Here is a 21,565-nt window from a genome sequence, read left to right on the forward strand (position 1 = left end):
GGAAACAAATAAATTCTACATTTCATAGATGATTATGCATTTTTTTTCTTGTAAATGATAACAAGCACACCTGTGTTGCCATGAACATCTTTAGAATGTGGACAGGAATGGTTAGTGATTTACAATGGTGTTAGGCTTCCACCATTGTGGGCTGCTATGGTGGTTGGAGGTCTCCACCAACCTTGTGCAATGACTGAAATCCCCTCCCTGAACTCACTTTTTAGCTGCCACAGCCCCTACACCATGATCATTGAGTGGTGTTCGAACACAGGGGACACTGTAGATGTATCTGCCCCTATAGCCTAATGCAGAACACTGACATTTGCCATGGCTCTGGGTCATTGGTAAGGAAGTGTAAGAGCTGAATAGCATGTTTGTTGTCTTGCCTTACTTACTTTCCTAGTAGATGACCTCAATTTTCTGTCTACCTACTCATTTTTCCTATATATCTGTCATATCCCTTTCATGCTGAATGAGGGATAGCAAGATGGCACAAGCAGTTTCAGGCAGTGGTGGCACTCTGGGGGTGCAGCCCGCACTGGATGACACCTCAGAAAAGAGGTGACATCTGTTTGATCCTCCTCCCACTGCAGATCGAGAAGGGGCAAGTGTGACCCACCAGCAGCCTCCTCCTGAAGAGGAAGGACAAGGGTGAGCACACCCCTCCAGATTTCATCATTGTCACAGCTCTTTCCTCAGGAGAAAGCTGCCACCGTGGTGAAGGAGAAGGGTGAATGTGCAACCACCATAGTGCCACTGTGGCCAAGAAGAGTGAGGTGCTCTTTTGCCAGCGCCATGCTCTGTGACGCCAGGCATGGGGACACCAGTATATGTTTCTTTCCCAAAATTCTGATAGCTGAAGCAATTAAAACTGAACTGAATTGTTCTATCATTTATAAGGTTTACTTTGAGTAAGCCGAGTCAGAATTCATAAAAGAGAATTTGCTTCAATATCTTTTCTGGGCATGCATCTTATCCACAAGGAAACAAATACAGTTAACTTCTGTAGGTATGGGTCACAAGTTGAGCCTTGTCTTCTGGAAGATCCATCATAACTGGGACAAAATTCAAATAATCTTCTAAAAATGTGTCATTTTTTGAGAGTCTAGAGTGCCCGAGACTCTCAAAGACACCCTGAGGAATGGCTCAACTTGACTTCATGGGGAGGGACAAGACGACAACTGAGATCTGTGCCGATTAAGACAAAGAACAACTTGGAGCTTAACGACAACTGTTATTATGGGAGAGAAATGACAGTGATACAGAGGACAAGTGTAATAAGAGATTCCTGGACCGACAAAGGTACAGTGCACCCGTGTCATACGCTGTTGTGCCTTACGCGGCTTCCAGCATATGCTGGAAGTCGCGCCGGAAGAACCGGTGCTATGCGATGGAAAGAGTAATGGCATGCGTGCCCATGGCCACCACACACCGCCATGGGCATGAGCCCCATTGGCTTTAATTGGGCTTGAGCTTATGTGGAATTTCCCTTATGCGGGGTGGTCTAGAACGGATCCCCCGCGTAAGGGAAGGGACCAATGTATTCATATAGTGATGGAGAGTACTTATGACAACCCCTGTAATAGTATGAGCTCAGGGACGTAGCCAGGATTTTAGGAATGGGGGGTCCAGAGTACGTGCCACCATTATAATGGGGCATGGGTGCGGCGGCGCAGCAGCATGCACCATTCATTTTTCTAATGGAAGGAGGGGTCCGGACCCCAAGAAACTGCACCCCCTTGGCTACGTCCCTGATGAGCTACAAGGTTCCTCATTAGGACAAGCTGACTAAGAAAAAAAGCATACCCCGAGGATAAGTAGAGATCTTTTTTGTGTTGAGCCAGTACAGCGAGTCTAACACTGGAGTTGCCGACAAAGTCTCTGCATGTGCGTGATTGGGTGCAATTCATAGGCCAGATCAGGCCTGAAGTCTTGTGGGGCTGTAGGTCTCACAAGGGTTTGGATGGGATTGGGCAGGCCATATATAGGTCAGGCCACGAGGGAGGCAAAGAAAACAAGCAAGACCTGTGTTCACTGTATCAAGCCCACTAGTGTCGATGCTCTCATTTGAGACAAAAGAACGCCTTCACAATATTTCTAGTTGTTTCTGGAAGATGAATGTGAGCCATGCACATAAGAGCAGTTTAAACTAATAGCTAATACATAAAAGTAATAGAAACACCAACAAGAAAACAAAAGACAAACAGCAGCAATGGTGCCCTGGTTGCTTAAATCCTCATAGAATCATCCATTATGCTTATCTTTGCTCCTTGAATTGATTAGGTGAATGGTTTGAACCAGTGCTGGGCAACTGTGAGAGGGTAGGAAGCCATATTAATACCCCAGGAAACTTTGGAGGGCTGGATCCCCTTCCTCATAGCCATGTCTACAAAAAACATAAAGGGTTTTTTTTGGTCTCACATCTTTTGGGGCCATTTTAACCATGTTTTGGGTGATTTGAGACCATGAAGAGGCCATTTTAATAACAGGAAGTGAGTGGAAGTTACTTCCAAAAAATGGGGGGGCGCCCTAAATTAGTGCAGGCTCTTGCCACAAAATATAGTGGAATCCCACTCACACCCCCTAGAGTAATTTTATATTTTTTTCCATTACCCATTGGGGCCTCAGGGGGGCTCCAACCATGGTGGAAGAGCCTTCCGTGCCCCTAGATGTCATTTTAGGGCATTCCAATATGGGAGATGCAAAATAGAAATCTCCAAAAATATTTTTTGACCTCTGAGGGGCAATGGGCGCCACAAAAATGGCCCTAGAGGGCATATATAACCCATACTCTCTCCACCTTTATTCTAAACAGATGTACATTTTCATTTAGGGTCACAAGTTGTTAAACATCTAGAGTTGGATCAAAGTCAGGGACTTGATTTGAAATTTAATGGAAAAAGAAATGAGTATTTACTTCTTTTATAGTAACAGACTTTTATTCTTCTTTAATCATTGAAAAATACACATTTTAACAGCTCCCTTTAATCCCCAATTTAATTTACAAAACTAGTTTGTTTTATGATGTTAATGGCCACAGATCAAAGCAGAAATACACTAAAGCATGATTGCCATGAGGTTGTGCCCCCCCTTTTTTTTTACACAAGCCTGTGTATGTGCATGCTTGTATAATTTTCTAGAAATAAACTTCCTAGAGTTAGTCACCAATTGAAAAAACAGCCATTTGTTTTATACATGAGAAAGCTGGACCTCAGTTTTATAAGCTTTTACTTCTGCAAAGTGTGACAGTTGAAAACCAAGATAAGCGAACTTTTGTACAGGATATATATTGAAAATAAGTGCAGCCTTCCAAACTATCAACATTAGGAAGCGCTCAAACATTAACCATTTTGAACAGTGAAAAAGTTCCCTCAAATCAATTCTAATTATACTGGAAAAAGATCCAGTACAATGAAGGGTGAGCTGATCCAAACCACTCTCTACAACAAATATTACATTTAGTACAGTACTCTTTTTGCATTAATATAATTAGCAGGGATAGAAAATTGTCTTAATATTTTTATACTAACAGTTCTCTTTAACCAACGATGGAAGAAAGGCTACTGTTGATAAATCTCACTATCTTCGGCCTTTAGCGCCATCTCTTACTTTCCAAAGCATAAGTTCCATACAGGCAGTTGCATCTTCACTACAATCACGACCACCAACTAGAAAGAACAAGATACATGTAGATAAAAAAAACTTGAAAAAAATGCACTGAGTAAATATTTAATGGGAACTATAGTAATAGTAAACCTATATGTTTGCTGTATTCATTTCTGGAGCTCCCATATTAGTTTGAAAATTGTCTTGACACATATTTCCGATGGTCTTAAGAACCGAGCCTATCGGTTGGGGGTCATCACAACATGAGGAACTGTATTAAAGGGTCGCAGCATTAGGAAGGTTGAGAACCACTGTCCTAGAACTTCTTCAGTAATTGCTCCAGGTCCTTGTTGGTTTCTGCTAGTATCTCAGGTTCTTCTTCATTGTCTCTGTGCCTCACACAACAGGGTTTGCGCCTACACAGAGTCCCTTCGGAAGCTGAAAATTGTATAAAACATTGCTCATTTTTGCAAAATGAACTTACCATCATCTTGAATAATTCTCTGGAGATAATCCGCCATAAGATTCCTAAGTGCTCTTTTATGAGGCAAGCCTAGCCGATGGGGAAAAACTACTGATGTATCCACAATCTTACTATGAAACAGCTGCAAGAAAAAATGTATTTGGACAATTCAGTTAACAGTTTAAACTGGATTTTGAACAGTCTCCAAAAATATTTCTGTGTTATAAACCAACATTCTGATAAAATTGCTTTTACAATCCTTGGCATAATCTTATATGAGCCTTTTCAACCTCTCTCTTATGTGGTCTTAATTAACATGATTTTGCAGGTGTTTCTTTTCCTGAGGTTGTCTGCGTTCATTCAGTGTAAATGAAAGGCACTGAAAGCTATGTACAGGAAGCAAAACTCATGCAAAATACACTGTGGCAAGGAAAGCTCCATGGTACTTCTAATGAACCTTCCCCTCCTTAGGACAATTTTCTGTGCTTTTGGTTAGAACAAAACACTAGATCTCAAATTAATAACTTCTAAGAGTCAGGGTTTTTTTAAATTACACTTCTAAAGTTTTTCAGTGACTTCGTCATTTCTGACATATGGCAACTAAGTTTGAGTTTTCTGAGGCTGAGTGTGTGTGACTTGCCCAAGGCCACCCAGTGGGTTTCCACGGGATTCAAACCCTCATCTCCAGAATCATAGTGCTCAAACCACCATACTATGCTGGTTCCACTTCCTAGATAGTAAATATTAAAATACACTCCTCTACAGCATGGCAGACAAGCAAAGTTTGGTTTTCATCAATATGAAATGTTATGTTGCTTTGCACGCACACATCCCCCCGCCGCCCCCTGCCATGTGCAACGGAATATTTCTGGGACCCAATACTTCCTCAGATATAGCTTCCTTAGACCTCCTTTTTGGTCCCCAAAGCTGCATCCATTGTTGGTGAAGGAGATTAGATCCTGAGATATGCACACGTGCACCATCCCACATATTAAGTAAATCAGTTATTTAAATGGTTTTTAAGGCCATGCTCCTGAAACCTTCATCTTTCATTCAAATTAAAATAATTTAAACCAAATGAACTTGTGCCAATCAAATTCTGTTTGTTTGTTTATTCCAACTTTATATACATTTAACATATTTTTAAAAATATTTTTATTTTTTATTACTTCCCTCTCTAGCATGTCTACTATTTCCTATTCTCGTCTTGGTCAGCAGCAGTAAAAGGAGAATGCAAAGGATCATGCAGCATGTCCATTACAGCTGCCAGAGTACCCCTAGGACAGTGTTCCAAGGGCTATCTGATGTGGGGTACTGGCAGTTTTTTCCCCAATGTGCCAGAGATCACTATTACATTTATGCCCATTTTAAAAAAATTAATTAAAATTATAACACATGCAGTATAATACAGTAAGTCATAACCTCCTTGCTTCCTTTAATGTTATTCAGTCCCTTCCCTCTCCAGTCATACACCTATCAATCCTCCTACTTCAAAAATTATTTCTATTTAATTATCTATTTTCATTAATATTAATCATATCTTTCATTAATCATTTATCCAAAATCTCACTTGATGTGACACTGGTTTAAATCTGCTATTACTCTGACACATGTAACTGATAAATGGTATCCATACAGTCTCAAATAATTATTTTAAATTCCTCCTCTGTTTAACCTTACTTTGTATGTTAATTTTTTAGATAATCCTATGGCCCATAGTCTATTTAACTGATTCTGTATCAAAAGATTCTCATTTTCCCCATACTTTGAATATCTCTATCCTTGCAGTACAGAGCAAAAATAATGTAAGGGTTTTATTTGGTAAGTTCTCATTTTCATTTTCAAATAAAGAAATAAGTAGTAATGCCCCTCTGAAGTGGACCTTTTCTCATTTTATATAGCTTATCCAAGTTAAGACCTCTTTCCCAAGTTTTCCTATTTTAGGACATAATGGCCACATATGGTTCCAAAATCTCCAAACGTTGGAGACTGCATTTGTGTCCACCAACTGCAACTGTTTCTGTCTTTCCTGGAAATGCACCAGGGACCAGCAGCCAATGACACATGGACTGGCACTGGTTTAGGCAACACCACTTTGAATGGCGCTGCCTTAGAAAATATTGTGCTCTCAAGGACTCAGTTCTCCAGTACCCTCTGACTGCACTTTCTAGAATGTTGTTGTTTTGTGCCTTCAAGTCATTTTTGACTTATGGTGACCTTAAGGTAATGTATCATAGGGTTTTCTTGGCAAGTTTCTTCAGGCAGTTTAACACTGTCATCCTCTGTATGGATGCATGACTTGCCCAAGATCACTCAGTGGGTTTTTATACTCAAGCAGGAATCTGAACCCTGGTCTCCAGAGCTGCAGTCCAATGCTCAATCTACTACACCATGCTGGCATTCTACCTAGACTGTTATCTATGTATGAGCAGTCTTTAAGAGGTAATGCTTTGGCATTTATAGTTATGTGGTACTTATAGGTGGGTTACAGACTGCTGAAAAGTGGTGCTCTGCCACCACCGCCAGTTGCTGTGTCCGGGAACCGCGGCAGCCAAACCGCACGGTTCCCGGATGTAGCGAAGAAGCGCCAAAATGGCGCTTCTTCTTGCGCCCTGGATGGGACGCCGCAAGGCGCTACTCGCGCACTCGCAGCATCACATACGGGGAGCGACGTGCAGACGCTATGCGTCCGATACGTCAAAATGGCGGCACCCGTGTGTATAGGGCGCCACCATTATTACGACCCTGTCACGTGCTAGGGGTGAGGCCGGTATGGACGCTAGGTCCTCGGCCAACCCCAGCACATGACGGGGGCGCTGCAAAGGCCCGTTTGTAACGGGCCATAGTTATTTCTTGGAACCAAGAATTAATAGGAAGAATGAATCCTGACCCTCTTTGTAATCAGAGCAGGCTGGGCTGTAAAAGGCCACGGAAAGATCATTTTGAGCAATTGCAAACATACAACAATGATATAAAGAGTAACCAATTCACCTTAATTATAAAAAGGTACTTTGCCACACAATTATAGTAAATTAGTTATACTGTTAAATTATAATTAACTACTCTCAGTTAAATGATGAAATTTGCTGCCACAAATTACATAGCTACCAAATTAGATGACTTTAAAGGATAATTTAAAAGATAGAATTATGATGGATAAGGGTATTAATGCTACTATTCATGATGGCTATATGCTGCCTCCAGGACTAGGAACAGTGTGGTTCTTGCTTGGATACCAGTTTTTGGGGAACAAGAGCAGGAGAGAGATATCTTCCATTCATGTGCTACTTGTGGGCTTTCTATGGACGCATGGCTGGTTCCTTGTGGAAAAGAGGATGCAAGGCTAGATGAGGGTTTTGTCTGATCCAGCTGGGCTCATCTTACATTCCTCTTAAACAGAATCTCTGGAATCCTAGATCAGCTACTTAGTTATGTCTTCTAGACCCCGCCCCCAACCAACCCCAGCCCATCAGTAGAGGTAACCACCAAAATGGACAAAGGATGCTTATTTAAGCTTCTGAAGGGGCATAACGATGACATTTCCATGACCACGTTGCTCAATAGGCAAGGCTGTGGCGAGGATTTGAAACAGGGGTCCAATTCTGATTGCCACAAGCTCACACACTAGTGGGAGTGAGTATGAAGTCATCCTCCTTGTGCTCAGAATGAAAGCTGAACAGGCCTCCTTTGATCAATCTAGTGGCTGACTCTACAGGCGGGATGAGGTGACACTATGTGATCGTCCATCGTGCTTCTAAAACGCCATTGAGACATCCCGCTTCTCTCCTGTTGATGAAGCATTCACGAAGAAGCCATTTTTAAATTACAGGATCTTCTCTTATTAAAAAAATGGCTTCTCTGCGAACGCTTCGTCAACAGGAGAGAAGAGGGACGACTCAATGACATTTTAGACACGCAACAGACGATCACACCTTCACACTTCAGAAGCACTTCAGGAATGTTTTCCCCACAGTAAGGGCTCCATGTGATAATCCCCTATGTAGTTTTACTGAATACATATTAACTTAAAAAGTTAATTCTGAATAATTTTTATGTTAAGAATGCAAGCAAACCCATGTTTCAGAAGACACTATTTCAAACCATTGAAAAGATAAAATTATTCCACAAAATTTACCTTAAGAGCAAATAAGTCATTCTGTAAATTATGTCCAATTAAAATAGTATCTGTGCTGAACAAGTTCAGTAATACTGCTTGCACATCCCGAATGGATGTTACAGCAGTCTTCATTTTTTCAGCTTTCACTCCACAAAGTCTAAAGAAGGTAAGGAGAAAGAAGAAAGCCAAGACAAGCAAAATAATATGATATACAATTAAAATTTGGAATATAGGGAAGTGTGAATCTTTAGAAATTCTAGGTTCTCTTATCCCATTTAAGATTACTTAGGTTCTAAGCATCTATTTGTTTGTTTATTTACACCCTGCCTCTTTCCCAGTACTGCCACTTAAGCAAGACTAATGAAAAGATACCAAACAACCCTATAATATTAAAACCACAATTAAACAATTTATAATATTAGAACACAAATAAGTTAATAGTTACTTATAAGCAGTGAAATAAAAAGTACAGCCCTCCCTCATTAAAATTACCTTCCACAGCACACAGTTAATTGCTAAAAGCCCACCTGCATGAAATATCCTCAGCTGTTGGTACAAGAACAAGAAGGAAGGAGTCTGCCTAACTTCCCTTGGAAGAAAGTATAACAGCCTGGAAGAATCCATCAAGAGGACTAAAAATCTGGATGGAAGTCTAAGGCCACAGCTTTGTGTACAGTTGTCAACAGTAAGACATATGCTACCACATGAAAGGAAAACCCATACGTTGATTGCCAGAGGCCAAGCATGCCAGGGGCTGGACACAGTGGGTTAAATGGTAGTACTGCAGCCAACACATTGTGAGTTCAATCCTGCAGGGCTCCAGGTTGATTCGACCTTCCATTCTTTTGTAGGTCGGTAAAATGAGTCCCCAGCTTGTTGGGGGCAATTGGCTAACACATTGTAAACTGCTTAGAGAGTGCTTAATATTATAAAGCAGTATAGAAATGTAACTGATATTCCTATTAATCTAGTCTAGCATAATGCCAGAGGCAAAGGCCAATTCCTGCTGTTCCTAGGTGGACAACTTGAAATGTGTCAAGTCTGCAGTTTCCCAGATCTGTACAGTAACACCATCCACCTTATGCATCCTCCCAGCTCTGCACAGTGTAGCCTCCCATCAATTTAGGGTAGTCAATTTTCTCCCCCATATCTTCATATAACTGCTGACAGTGAAAAAAAGATGAAATCAACTTGAGGCAATCACAGATTCTGTGAGCATCTTCAAAACGTAGCAGAAAAAATCTTGGGATTAATATTTTCCAAAGAAGCCAAAAAAATGAGCCATAGTGACTTGAGAAAAAAATTCCTCCTAGTTCCCAAATGGGCAACCACTATGAACTTGGGGCCATACATATGGAATGTAACACAGATACAAAGAAGAAAATTGTGCTGCACTAAAGTCAGATCCAAAATGGCTGATCCAAGACCTGTCAGCCCTACAAATGGCCCACTGAACTTTGGGGTGCCTTAACCATCCTTGCAAAAACTTGAACGTGACTTCAGATGTGGTCACACTGAAAGTCATGTGAGGTCTGGAATTCCTGATCAACATGAGATCTAATTTCTGATGCCAAACCAAGTGGGCGCCCAGCCTGGACAGAGATCAAAATGGCTGGCAACAGTCCCCCCCATACTTGGCATTCAGAGGAGATACTTTTAATTTCTTTTTTATATGTATTGCCATGCTTTCTTCAAAAACTGTCAGTTTAACAAGCCAATTATAAAGGAAGTAATTTGTAATTTTTAAACAGATTTGAAATACATCAAGATAGTATTTCAAACTATTTTCATGCTTGTCAGTACACTGAAATATACACTCAACTGCACAGTCCAAATATAGCAGTGCCTAGGACTAGCTGGCACACTTGCTGTCCGCATATACCAGAGATATATAATTGCCAAAATTACTATCCACTTAGCCTAAACAATGTTTAAACAATTTTTAATGCAACTAAAATATAACTTGTTTTCTCAAGTATTTTTCTCCACCAACTTTTTATATTTTCAGTCATGCAATAATGAACCCACAGCTTAAGCAGTTAACATTACAAGTACCCAAACAGGCATCCTGGGATCACTAGTGGTTATTTCTCCCTGACAATACTGACAGATAACTATCTGTCTGAAATGAGATACAAGAGCAAAAAGGCGTAACAGTGCATCAGCTTTGTATGACACTTTGGATAAATGCCCCAGCTTAAACTTTGTAATTTTCAAAGATTTTATGTTTAAAACACTAGACATACCTATTATTAAAATCTATGATTTCATGATCAGGTTTTACAAATGCGTCGTATACGACATAAAGAGTAGGATCAACTACTGTGACTCTGGACAGTTCTAGACCATGTGTTGTGTAACACTAGGGGGAAAAAAGAAATGTGTTAAACATAATCTATCATCAATTTTGGTTCTTTTTTATACTCAGACCAAGCCTCTGAAATAAGAACAATTATAATTCTGAAATAGTGTTTACAGATAACATACCCTTAGAGCATTATTGCATGAGAAAAAAGTGGGAGAGTTGCGGTTTTCTCTGTGCCTCTCCATATGCCATTGTAGCACTTTGCAATAATGTCCTCTTCCCAATGGATATGATTGTAAAAGTGTGTCTGGAAAAATCTGTTTGACAAAAGGCTCGCTTCTACAACTATCTCCCTTGGGAGTAGAACATAAGTGCTACAACAACATATGGAGAGGCATGGAGAAAGCTGCTACTTTCCTGCTCCATTTTGGCATTCTTTTCTCATGTGAGAAAGCTCTTAGTAACAGATGTTATAATTTTTTTAAAATGACATGATTTTTACATCTGTATGTTAATGGTATAAGTACACTATACTATATAGACTGGGATGTTTTAGTACCTACTGTAAATACATACAAGAATATTATTAGTAATTTCAATAATTCTAAATTGCAGAATTTTTTTTACACTTGTGTATTCTTGATTTGTTATCTAAATATTAATTACACCATCGTGTCCATTTGCCATGGGCCAGTGAATAAAAAGGCAACCAGGACTAGAATTCATCAATATTCTATATAATATAGGATCTGGTGTCATCTAGGAGCAACATACATAGTGTAGTATAGTGGGTGTGGGTCAGGATCATTTTTAACCTCATCTATCCAATAAACATTGCTCAGGGTCACTAGGGTGGGGAGCTATTCCAGAGATCCCATCTGATCTTTGAAGCTAAGCAGTCAGTCCTGGTTAGTACATGGATGGAAGATCAACAATGAATATCAGGTGCTGTGGGCTGTATTTCAGAGGAAGGAACTAACAAAACCACCTCTGAATATTTCTTGCCTGAGAAAACCCAATGAAATTCATGGGGTCATCATAAATTGACAGGCAACTAGAAGGCACACAAGGGAGGGAGAGCTAAAGCCCTCCTTAGAGCAACTTCAACCAGGATCTCTGCTTTTCTGTTTATGACATAGAAGCAATAGTTCCACTTCTTGGGAGAAGAAAGCTTTAGCCTCTGTCTCCCACTGTAAGAAGAGCACTACTTCTTTGTTGCTGCCAGTGGCAATTCTGGCTGCTTTAAGGAGAGGGTTTAGCACTGAACAGGCCTTCCTCAGCCAACTGAGAAGGAGCCACTCAAGGAAGGGTTAATTCCAGCTGCCATCCAGGTGAGGCAAGGGATTTTTAAAGAATAATTTTGAAGAATATTTCCTATTCGATCCCTAGCTCCTTCTCAGTTTTATTCCCTGCCTTGCCCAGGAAAGGTTACACTCTTGCTCCTCTGCTTTCTCTTAGCTTTATTTAATTGCCCCCACCCCCACCCCTGTCTTCCTTCTGTCCACTTTGCCTCTTATTTTTTTTTTTAAAAAAGCCTTCTTTCATTGCTTTTTCCCCTCCCTCTTTGTTGCATCTTTCCCTTTTTGCATTGTTTTTCTGTGGGGAGTGGGAAATGGGATAAGCAAAAAACTAAAGCCACATCTGTCCCCAAGAATCCATCCGTGACGCATTTGAGCGTTGTCTACAATGTGCAAGGACTCTTAACCAACCCACATGGAGGTTGTAAATGGTGGGGGGAGCTCAAAAACGGCCGCAGCCATATCCCCACCATATGCGGTGACCGTATGAAACCAGCAAGGGTGGCGCTGTACAAGTACAGTAGAAGAAAATCCACTCATCAGGATTCGTGGAAAGAAGTGACTTAACGCGATCCTGATGATGAGGTGAGGGGGTGCCTCACTGGGAAGGTGTAAGTGAAGGGCGGAGCAAGTTGCAGGTGTCTGAGATGCCCGGGGTATGGAAAAAAGAGCCATGTTTGTACTACTGCTCTGATAGTCTTGGAGACAGGGAGAGCTGACCAATCCAAGCAGGCTTTGTATACAAGTTTTCCTGCTAAGTACCTGCATGTCATAAGCATTTGAATTAAAGTTACCATATTGAAATCAAATCTGATGTTTTTTTAATTTTTATTTGGTGTACGTTGGAAGAGGGGTAGTCTTATACGGCGAGTATATCACAAACGCTATATTTTAACTGGAAAAGGGGTCTTATACGCCCAGTCGTCTTATACGCTGGAAAATACGGTATGTTCTTTTGCTGAAAATACTGTTGAAAGTGTTTTACACATCACACTTTAAAAAGATAAGTCCTTCCCATCAGGTTTACAGTGTAAAACAAGGATGAGCATCCCTTTGCAGTAGGGAAAGAGTAAGACTGTATTCCAGATGGAAAGACTCAATAAATGAAACCATAAATTTGAGTCTGCAAGAACTTGTGAGGACAGGGTGACCTGGAGGTCTCTCATTCATAGGGTTGCCATAAATCAAAGTTTACTTGAAAGCAGTTCACAACAACAAATGTCCTTTTAAATAATATTTGCCTATGACAGGGTAGATGTAAATAAAACTTGTTAAAATTGGAGTTTTAAATATAAGATCATTTCTTGGCATACCATTTCACAATCTAGTGCAAATACACCATGATTTCCATCTAGAGGTGGCGGTTTGATGAAAGTCTTCACAAAACCATCAGTGTTTTCATTTCTGCCATCATGAACATGGAGCTACAAAGAATCAAGAAAAGGTTATATTACACTAAATATTATAGTAATCTTCAATAAAGTCTCAAATTACTATTCTATTTTCATTTCACCCTCTCTGAGGTTGTTGATTAAATTATAACCACAGTACCAAGTGTTAAAATCACCTCACAAAGATTACTTATGATGCTATTTAATACTAACTTTGTAAGTCAGTCAAGTTGTATTCTTCCTATGTTAAAGACAGAGGGCCAAAGATAAGAAACAGTGGCCTGTTAAAGCCACTACTGAGTTGAATGGCAAAGTAAATTCCCCATGGCCTGAACATCTTTTGCAAGTTTACTCTCTATTTAAACCCAATTAGAAGTCACTGGTTTACTGTCTGTTAACTATCACAGCAGCAAATGCTGAATGAATTAGAAGTAGTTGGTTTAGGGGTTCAGACCCACCTCTGCTTCCTACTCAGTTTGTGGTCCTGGGCAAGTCACCTTCCCACTAAAACACTATTGTATAGTACTCTCACCTTTGCAACCTGACATCCAGGAGAACCAACAACTCCTTCACAACAACTGTAGCGTGTTTCCAAACCACCTGGAACTATTACAATAAATAAATAAAGGTGGGTAATAATTTCACATCATAGCCAAAATTTTAGTCTATCCTACTAAGCTGAGCAAACTTACAGCACATGAGCAGTATTACTTTTTTAAAATGGTTAACAAAAGTAGCTTGAATTCCAAGGATCATGTTCAGTTTATTAAGTGGCAATAAATACTGGATATATTGGTCTATAAGTCTGTTAAAGGTTTTTTAAAAAGAGTATCCTTCAAATGATGGGCAAAATAAACTTTTTTTTTTCAATAGAAAAATGCATCCATCTGCAATCAAGATTGGTTAGCTATAAAAACAATATAGAGCATCTAAGATCCTTTTTTTATTTAAAAAAAAAACCTGATGGTAATGTGAAGTGAAGAGCTGTGTAAATCCAAGCAATAGTCGATGCATCAGTGATTTATGGTCTGGTTACTTCCAGGCTGCATTACTACATGCTCTACTTAGAACCTTACCACATTAAAAACAAACCCAACAGGCAAATGGAGAGAAAAGTGTTCATCTTTGTGTCTCCACAACACACTGAAGCACTTTTGTTCTCCCTCCCACATTTTTATGACTGGAAGAGAACAAAAATGCTTCCGACATCATGTGGAGACAGAGAGATAAACATGCTTCTCTCCATTTGCCTGCTGCGTTTGTTTTTAATTCAGTAACGCTCTTAGGATGTCTCTAAGGATGATCTGGAAATTTCAGTTGGTACATGACAGAATACTTGACGACATAAAGTACATACTGCATTGGTATGCAGGAAGAATTGACATGTGCATATTACGTCTAGGAAAACATAGCATAGCTTTGATCTTTATGGGAAGACTGGATCATCTAACTCCTCTTTCCAGTTTTTCTTTTTCATTCAGTATAGTCCTTTGTTCTCAGAGCTCTTTTGCTGTATTTTTTCTTTTACTAATGGTGTTCATTCCCTCTTCATCAATGTCTAATTCTGTTCTACCAATTCCCCCCCACCAAAAAAGTTTGATAATCTTCTATTTCCCTTCTTCCTGAAGGCTAGAGCAGTGAAGATCAGCAGAATTCAGTCAATCTGACTGAATCAGTACCTGAGGAAATGAGAGGCATTTATATCTATTATTTATTGCCACTTAATAAACTATAGTTTATTATGGCCAAAGCAACCCAAAATTTGTTAAAGGTTACCTAACTGCTTAACATGGAAAAACAAAAGTAATTTGTGTTTTTTTAAAAAAACATTTTGACTTAACATTGCTTTGTTTTTTCCATTTTTCATTTTCTGTGAATCCAAAGGATAAGCTTCATGACTATTTCCCCAGGCACTACTCTTGTTAGTTTTAAACTCACTAGTACACCTAATCTATGTTTGAAGAAAAAAGCAGTTTAAACTTACCATACCTTTATGTCTTAATACTTTACCAGAATGGTAGTTACATTCTTCTTTCCTAACATGCTTTCCTGATAAAGTTACAGTATATATTTTTCCACATCTACAGCAAAGTCTTCTGGATGCTGTAATCAATAAAACATTACAATGTTAAGTCAAAATGTAGACCCGCAAAATTAATCAAATATGATTTTAATTACCACAGACAACTGCAAAAGGTTGCAATGGCATCTGATTCCCACTCATGCTGTTACAACTTCCAGCTCTTATAATTATAAAATTACAAGTCAAAACAGTAATACTTTGGAAACAATAGTTCAGCTAAATTATTTTAATTTGTATTCATTTGTGTTTCTATTCATTCAAATAATACCCCAGAGGACAGGATCAAAGTTCAAGATGATCTGAATAGGCTGGAAAGCTGGGCCAAAGCTAACAAAATGAAACTGAACACAGAGAAATGTAAGGTACTGCACGGGGGGGGGGGGGGGGGGAATGAAATGCACAGATATAGGATGGGGAACATCTGGCTGAACGAGACTACATGTGAAAGGGATCTAGAAGTCCAAGTAGACCACAAGTTGAACATGGAGTTTATCAGACAATGGAAATTGGAAGTATAATGCAATGGCAATCCGAACGCAATCATGGGGTTTCACGTTATTGCGTTACAGACTGCCATACACAAATTCGGGCAATGGGAAGTCAGTCCAAGCACAATCATGGGGTTTCATGTTATTGTGTGATAGACTACCACACACAAATTTGGAGAATGGCATGCTATTTTTGGGCAATGGGAAGCCAGTTCGAACACAATTTGCACTCACGTAAATTCACTGAACTAGCGAATTCGTGTGAATGCGTTCTGGCCCCACTTTCTTTTCATTCAAAATTAAGAGAAATTCCTCCTGTGTGATAAACTCCCATGAGTCAACAGTACGATGAGGCAGCTAAAAAAGCCAATGCAATTTTAGGCTGCATCAATAGAAGTATAGTGTCTAGATCAAGGAAAGTAATAGTGCCACTCTATTCTGCTCTGGTCAGACCCCACCTGGAATATTGTGTCCAGTTCTGGGCACCACAATTCAAAAAGGACATTGAGAAACTAGAGCACGTTCAAAGAAGGTTGATTAAAACAGTGAAGGGTCTGGAAACTATGACCTATGAGGAACGACTTAGGGAGCTGGGAATGTTTAGCATGGAGAAAAGAAGGTTAAGAGGTGATATGATAGCCCTGTTTAAATATTTAAATATAAAGTGATGTCATATTGAGGAGGGAGCAAGCTTGTTTTCTGCTGCTCTAGAGAACAGGATCCGGAGCAATGGATGCAAGCTTCAGGAAAAGAGATTCCACCTCAACATTAGGAGGAACGTCCTTACAGTAAGGGCTGTTCGACAGTGGAACAAACTCCCTCGAAGTGTAATGGAGTCTCCCTCCCTAGAAGTCTTTAAACCATGGCCATCTGTCGGGTATGCTTCAATTGAGCATTCCTGCATGGCAGGGGGTTGGACAGGATGGCCCTTGTGGTCACTTCCAACTCTATGATTCTATGAAATATAGGTATGAAAGCAATTTATATTAAATTGCTGAAGTGTTTGGTAACATAACAGCTAAGTAATACGAGATAATAAATCCAGAATATTAGTATCAAAGGAGCAACACTATGAAATTATTAGCAGTTATGAGAAGCCAATTCTACTGAAAAGCCTATCTCTAAACTGTCATCCGCCACACCCTTTCCACTATGCTGAAAGATCACAAAACTGAATTCTCATTTCTCTTTCTTCCTCATGTTGCTTTCCTTTTTTGTCATATCCTTTTAGACCAGAGCTGGGCAAAGTGCAGTGCATTTTTACGCCCCCCCCCCCCCCGGAACCCCTGTGTGTGTGTTTGTCAAAAATCTATACCAAAATGTCTTCAAAAGCCTTCTAGGGTGAGTGGAGGGCATTTCCACCATGTTTCTGGGCTCTTTGGGCCCCCAGAGGTCAAACATAGTTTTTACTCCCCCCTAAAAAAAATCTTGCCCCAAAATGTCCTCTGCGTTTGTTGGGGGGGAGTTTTCCACCATGTTTTGGGCTCACCTGGGCTGATTTTTGAAACAGGAAATGAACAGGAAGTAGCTTACCCTCAATTCCTGTGGGTTTTTTTAAACCCATGGAGAAAATGCTCTCTGTTCCCTAGAGGGCATTTGGGGGCAAAAGTTGACTTTTTGGGAGCAGATGAAGAAAATGGTGCAGCCCTCCAAGGTCTTGTGGGGGGCTATTGCAGCCCAGGTGCTCACTCCCGTTTTAGACTGTAAGCTTTAAAAAGCTTGATGTGCAAACCACTTTCAACAGAATTTTCAGAAATAGATCATGGTACAAATACATAAATAGCAGCATTACTCACTGTCAGATATAGCTAGTTTTACAGTGCCACTTTTTAACAGAGCACTGCCAGGTTTCTCAGGATTGGGTTCAGGGAAGCCATTTTCTTTTAATTCTTCCTCAGTCAAAACATAATCTTTCAGAACTCTATATAGAGCAATTCCTGAAAAATCTTAATCAACCCAATGAAACAATTATCAAAAATATTTAAGGGTTTTCAATCATACAATACTACTATTAGAATTATTTTCAGATTCAGGTCACAGAGAGTCAGTAGAGGCAGTGTGTGTGTATACACACACACACACACTCATCCCTCCATATTTGCGGCTTTGATATTTGCGAATTTGGTTATTCACGGATTTGATTAATATTTTCTCTCTAGGAATATCTAGGTCCTCCAGTGCAACTCTATGGTCAACTTTAACTACAAGTTGCACTGAAGGACCTAGAGATTCCTAGAGAGGTGTCCTCTCAGGTAAAAACATGGTGTTTTTGTTATTTGCGGTTTTCCCATATTCACAGGGGCCTTGTGCCCCTAACCCTAGCGAATATGGAGGGACAGGTGTATATCTAAATTTCAAAGTCCTTATAAAATTAACTGGAGAACATCTATAAAACACACTGTGCACCATTTATCATAAGATTTTGTTCAAAAAGATACTCTTTTTTTGAGATATTCTCTTTATCCAGTTCCTGCCTAATAAATACTAATTGCAACAATTACTAAACTAGTAAATACTAGTAAACTAGTAATTGCAACAAAGTTTCAATTGTAACTTTCATCATATCAGAATGTTTGGAGTCATGTAGTGAGTGCAAATCCATAAGCTGTTTTGACTCCAAAAGTTCATCTGGATATTTTACTTCTATACTAACATATCTGTCTAATATAAATTACAGACTATAAAGTTTGAAAGTATCCAATATTCTGTATTACTGTCAGCGTTTTTTTTAAAATTACAACCTCTGCCTAATTAGGAAATAATCTCAACACAATTCCCTCTATCCAAGATAATCTTCTAGGTGCGGACAAGACGTGTGCAAGGATCCATAATTTACAAGAGGATTTCTACTGGATTTGTCTGTAGAAATAAACAGAGAAGCCCAAAAGCAACCAAACTGAGTGCATATAGACGTAAAGGCTGAGTAAAACTCTGGCCAGGAAAATCTGTATTTGGATAACCAAATAAAAGGACAATCAGAAAACCAGAGAAACACACCTGTGTATTACAGTATTACACTATCATAAGACATTAAAAGCTCTATGCAAAGATTTCAAATGCAAACAATAATGCTATTTTACCATGTTTTCCATCTTGTTTTTTAAAACTGGCTGAAATAGTTCCTTTATTAGTAGAACATTGGCCTGTATAAAAGAAAAAAATAGTTATTTTCCCAAAGCACAAGTGTTAAAGGAGAACATTTCTGAAAACAAAACAGTACATGCTATTTGTAAGTAGGCGTGATAATTAAAATTGGTTTATTACTGATCACACTCTTCCAGTTTTCCTTTCCCATATACCACAACTTACCATCTGATGACACGCTGCCATGATCTCTCAGTTTTTTAAGTCTGTTCACAGCTATGTTCAAATACATATTTTTACTACCACAACGGCCATATATTGCTTTTTCTTCTGTTAATGCCTACATAAAAATAGAGGTAAACATAAAATAGACCACAAAGCAAACAAACAGCCCATGGCTATTCCCCTCCTGTACAGAGTATGGGAAGTAAAACTGGGATTAGTTTAATCAAGACATTTAATTTAGATATAATGATTTACATTCTGACTAATAGGGACACCAATGAAAATATCATACTTATTCATATGAATACTAAGTCAAGAGCACTGGACAATGCAGTCCATTGTTGCCCACACTGACAGGAAATGGATGTACAAATCTCCCCACCCAAGGGCCAAGCCCTGTTTCAAAAAACTTTTCAATGAATATGCCAAAGAATGAAGCTGGATTGCAAAGCATGTGCTCTGGTCTGGGGTTTCACCCTTTTTAGAAGAGTTAAGAGGAAGAAAAACATATTTTAATAATCTATTTTATTTGTAATCCAGAATCTTCCAATTTCAATTTGTTATTACAACCATTAAACCCAAGCTGACTTGCAGAAATGTAATATTACCTATAATGTAGTAAGCAGCTACTAATGCAACCTATTTGCAAAGGGAGCATTGTGGAAAGAACAGCTTTCAATGTGTTAAATCACATCAGATATCCAGTTAACAAATAATAAGGGCATCCAAAATAACCCAGGGGATCATTTGGATTAACTGCATGATGATATATTTGTATCTTATATAGCAGTGGTTCTTAGCTTGGGGACCCTGTTGTTCCCACAGAAAATCTGCAAAAGCTTGAACCATGTCTCCCCTTCAGCTGAATGGCGACATTACAGGAACCAAGACTGGATGGATGGTCCTGTGCATTGTCTGTTACGTGTCTCTTCAGTGACACCAACAATAAAACCCTTTCATGTCTCTAGCCTTCAGCTGAGGCAGCTGCACTCCTGCATGACTCTGACTCCTCCACCACCTCAACCGCTTCTACAACCCCAAACTCAAGTTCTTAAACTTTGTAACTTCCTTCTCCACACTGAAAGGGATACAGATGTTTCTTCACTTTACCACTCTCACATATGGGATCAGGCTTAGCACCATTTAATGGTAAGCGTGCCCCTTGAAGCGACATGTTGGTGTTTGAAAAGCATTTATTGCAGTTTGTAAGGGATCCAGTGTGATGGGAATCCTCCAAAAGTTACTGTGAGGCATAAACTCCCAGAGTGCCAAGTTCTCTGTAAACTGCAGTCAGTTGCTCCAGATTTTTAGCTGGAGGGCACCAACTTTTTCTTCTGAATTCTCAACATCAGTGCTGAGAAGGGGTGCCAGCTCCTTTGCTTCCTTGTTTACCCAACCCATTTCTTTTCCTCATCTCAGTCTCCTCCCCTCCAAATGAAGAACTGGGGAGGGAGAGTGTGGTTGAAACATTTCTTCAATAAGCATTTGTAAAGTTGGACATTCAGGATCACTGCATTTCCTTGAGTTTTGCTGGGATGTTCCCCCTCCCCTCCCTTTTTATTTGTTCTTTTCCAGTCTCTCACCATAAACCTTCAGTCAGAAATGTGAATGTAAACATTTTGCAAACACTAACACGTGGCTTCAGGATGCATGCACACTACAAAAGGATGGTCTGACCTCCTATGTGAGGGCAGTGTGATAGTGAAGGAACAGCCATATCTTCTCTCCCCCTTTCAGTGTGGTGGAGAAAGTTACAAAGTTTAGGAACTTAAGTTTGGAGATGACAGAGGTGGTTGAGGAGGAGGTAGCAGAAGAGTTGGGAGTCTTGAGGGAGGTGTAGCTGTCTCAGGCTGGAGACACGAAAGGTTTTTGTTTGTTGTGTCACTGTTTGAAGAGAGTGTTTGGAAGAAAAGGTTCACAACCCCCCCCCCCCCCCATATCATCTCAGGTGCTTGTTTTAAGTGTCCCTCCCTACAACAAAATCGTCATGTGATAGGAGCCAAGACGGGCTGGGTAGGCCTGCATGTTGCCATTCAATCCACTCCAGCCACAAACTGGCTGGAAGAAGGAGAAAAGTCTTCACTTCCCCTCTGGCGCCTCTGAGGGAAGGTTTAATAGATGGTGCAATTGTTAATGATGCAGTGTTCAGGTTTTATTATTACTAGGCTTTTAAAACTTGAGTTAGGTCTATGGAAGGCGAAATGGTCATGGGGGAAAAGGGAAGCAGGTGAACTGCTCTCCAACTTTGGAGAGAATCTGTGTTGTTGTGGAATTCCAACATCCAGAACCAACCAAAAATAAGTTGCAACAGCATATATTCAATTCCACATCATCATAGTTCACAAACAGGATGCCAGCCACCTTAGAATTAAAGTTATTCTCCTAACTACTTTATCACTAACCATTCCCTTCGCCGATATAATTTTTACACAGGAGTACTAAAACATGGGTTAGAAAATTAATTTAAAACAATTATAATGAACTTGTGAAGTATATGTATTTCCA

General features: G+C 39.7%; 1 protein-coding gene across 7 annotated transcripts in view; it reads right to left on the bottom strand.

Annotated features, from left to right (window-relative positions):
- Nucleotides 1-2,942: 2,942 nt before the first annotated feature.
- Nucleotides 2,943-21,565, bottom strand: part of LOC149323164 (RNA exonuclease 1 homolog) — a 30,995-nt gene continuing 12,372 nt past the window's right edge. For 4 of the 7 annotated variants that reach the window (XM_089488108.1, XM_089488100.1, XM_089488121.1 and 1 more), the window contains exons 7-16: nt 19,061-19,175; nt 18,832-18,894; nt 17,548-17,697; nt 15,170-15,283; nt 13,713-13,786; nt 13,103-13,213; nt 10,433-10,548; nt 8,205-8,343; nt 4,091-4,211; nt 2,943-3,668 (exon numbers count right to left, since the gene is read on the bottom strand). In XM_089488108.1, coding sequence (XP_089344234.1) covers nt 3,580-3,668; nt 4,091-4,211; nt 8,205-8,343; nt 10,433-10,548; nt 13,103-13,213; nt 13,713-13,786; nt 15,170-15,283; nt 17,548-17,697; nt 18,832-18,894; nt 19,061-19,175 — 1,092 coding nt within the window. In that variant the 3' untranslated portion in view covers nt 2,943-3,579. Of the gene's footprint in view, nt 3,669-4,090; nt 4,212-8,204; nt 8,344-10,432; nt 10,549-13,102; nt 13,214-13,712; nt 13,787-15,164; nt 15,284-17,547; nt 17,698-18,831; nt 18,895-19,060; nt 19,176-21,565 lie in introns of those variants that run through there. The other 3 variants (XM_089488116.1, XM_089488128.1, XR_016272478.1) reach the window with 3 other exon arrangements.

Source organism: Sceloporus occidentalis, unplaced genomic scaffold, assembly GCF_023333645.1.
Source record: "Sceloporus occidentalis isolate IW3139 unplaced genomic scaffold, rSceOcc1.0.p SCAF_1, whole genome shotgun sequence".
NCBI lineage: Eukaryota > Metazoa > Chordata > Lepidosauria > Squamata > Phrynosomatidae > Sceloporus > Sceloporus occidentalis.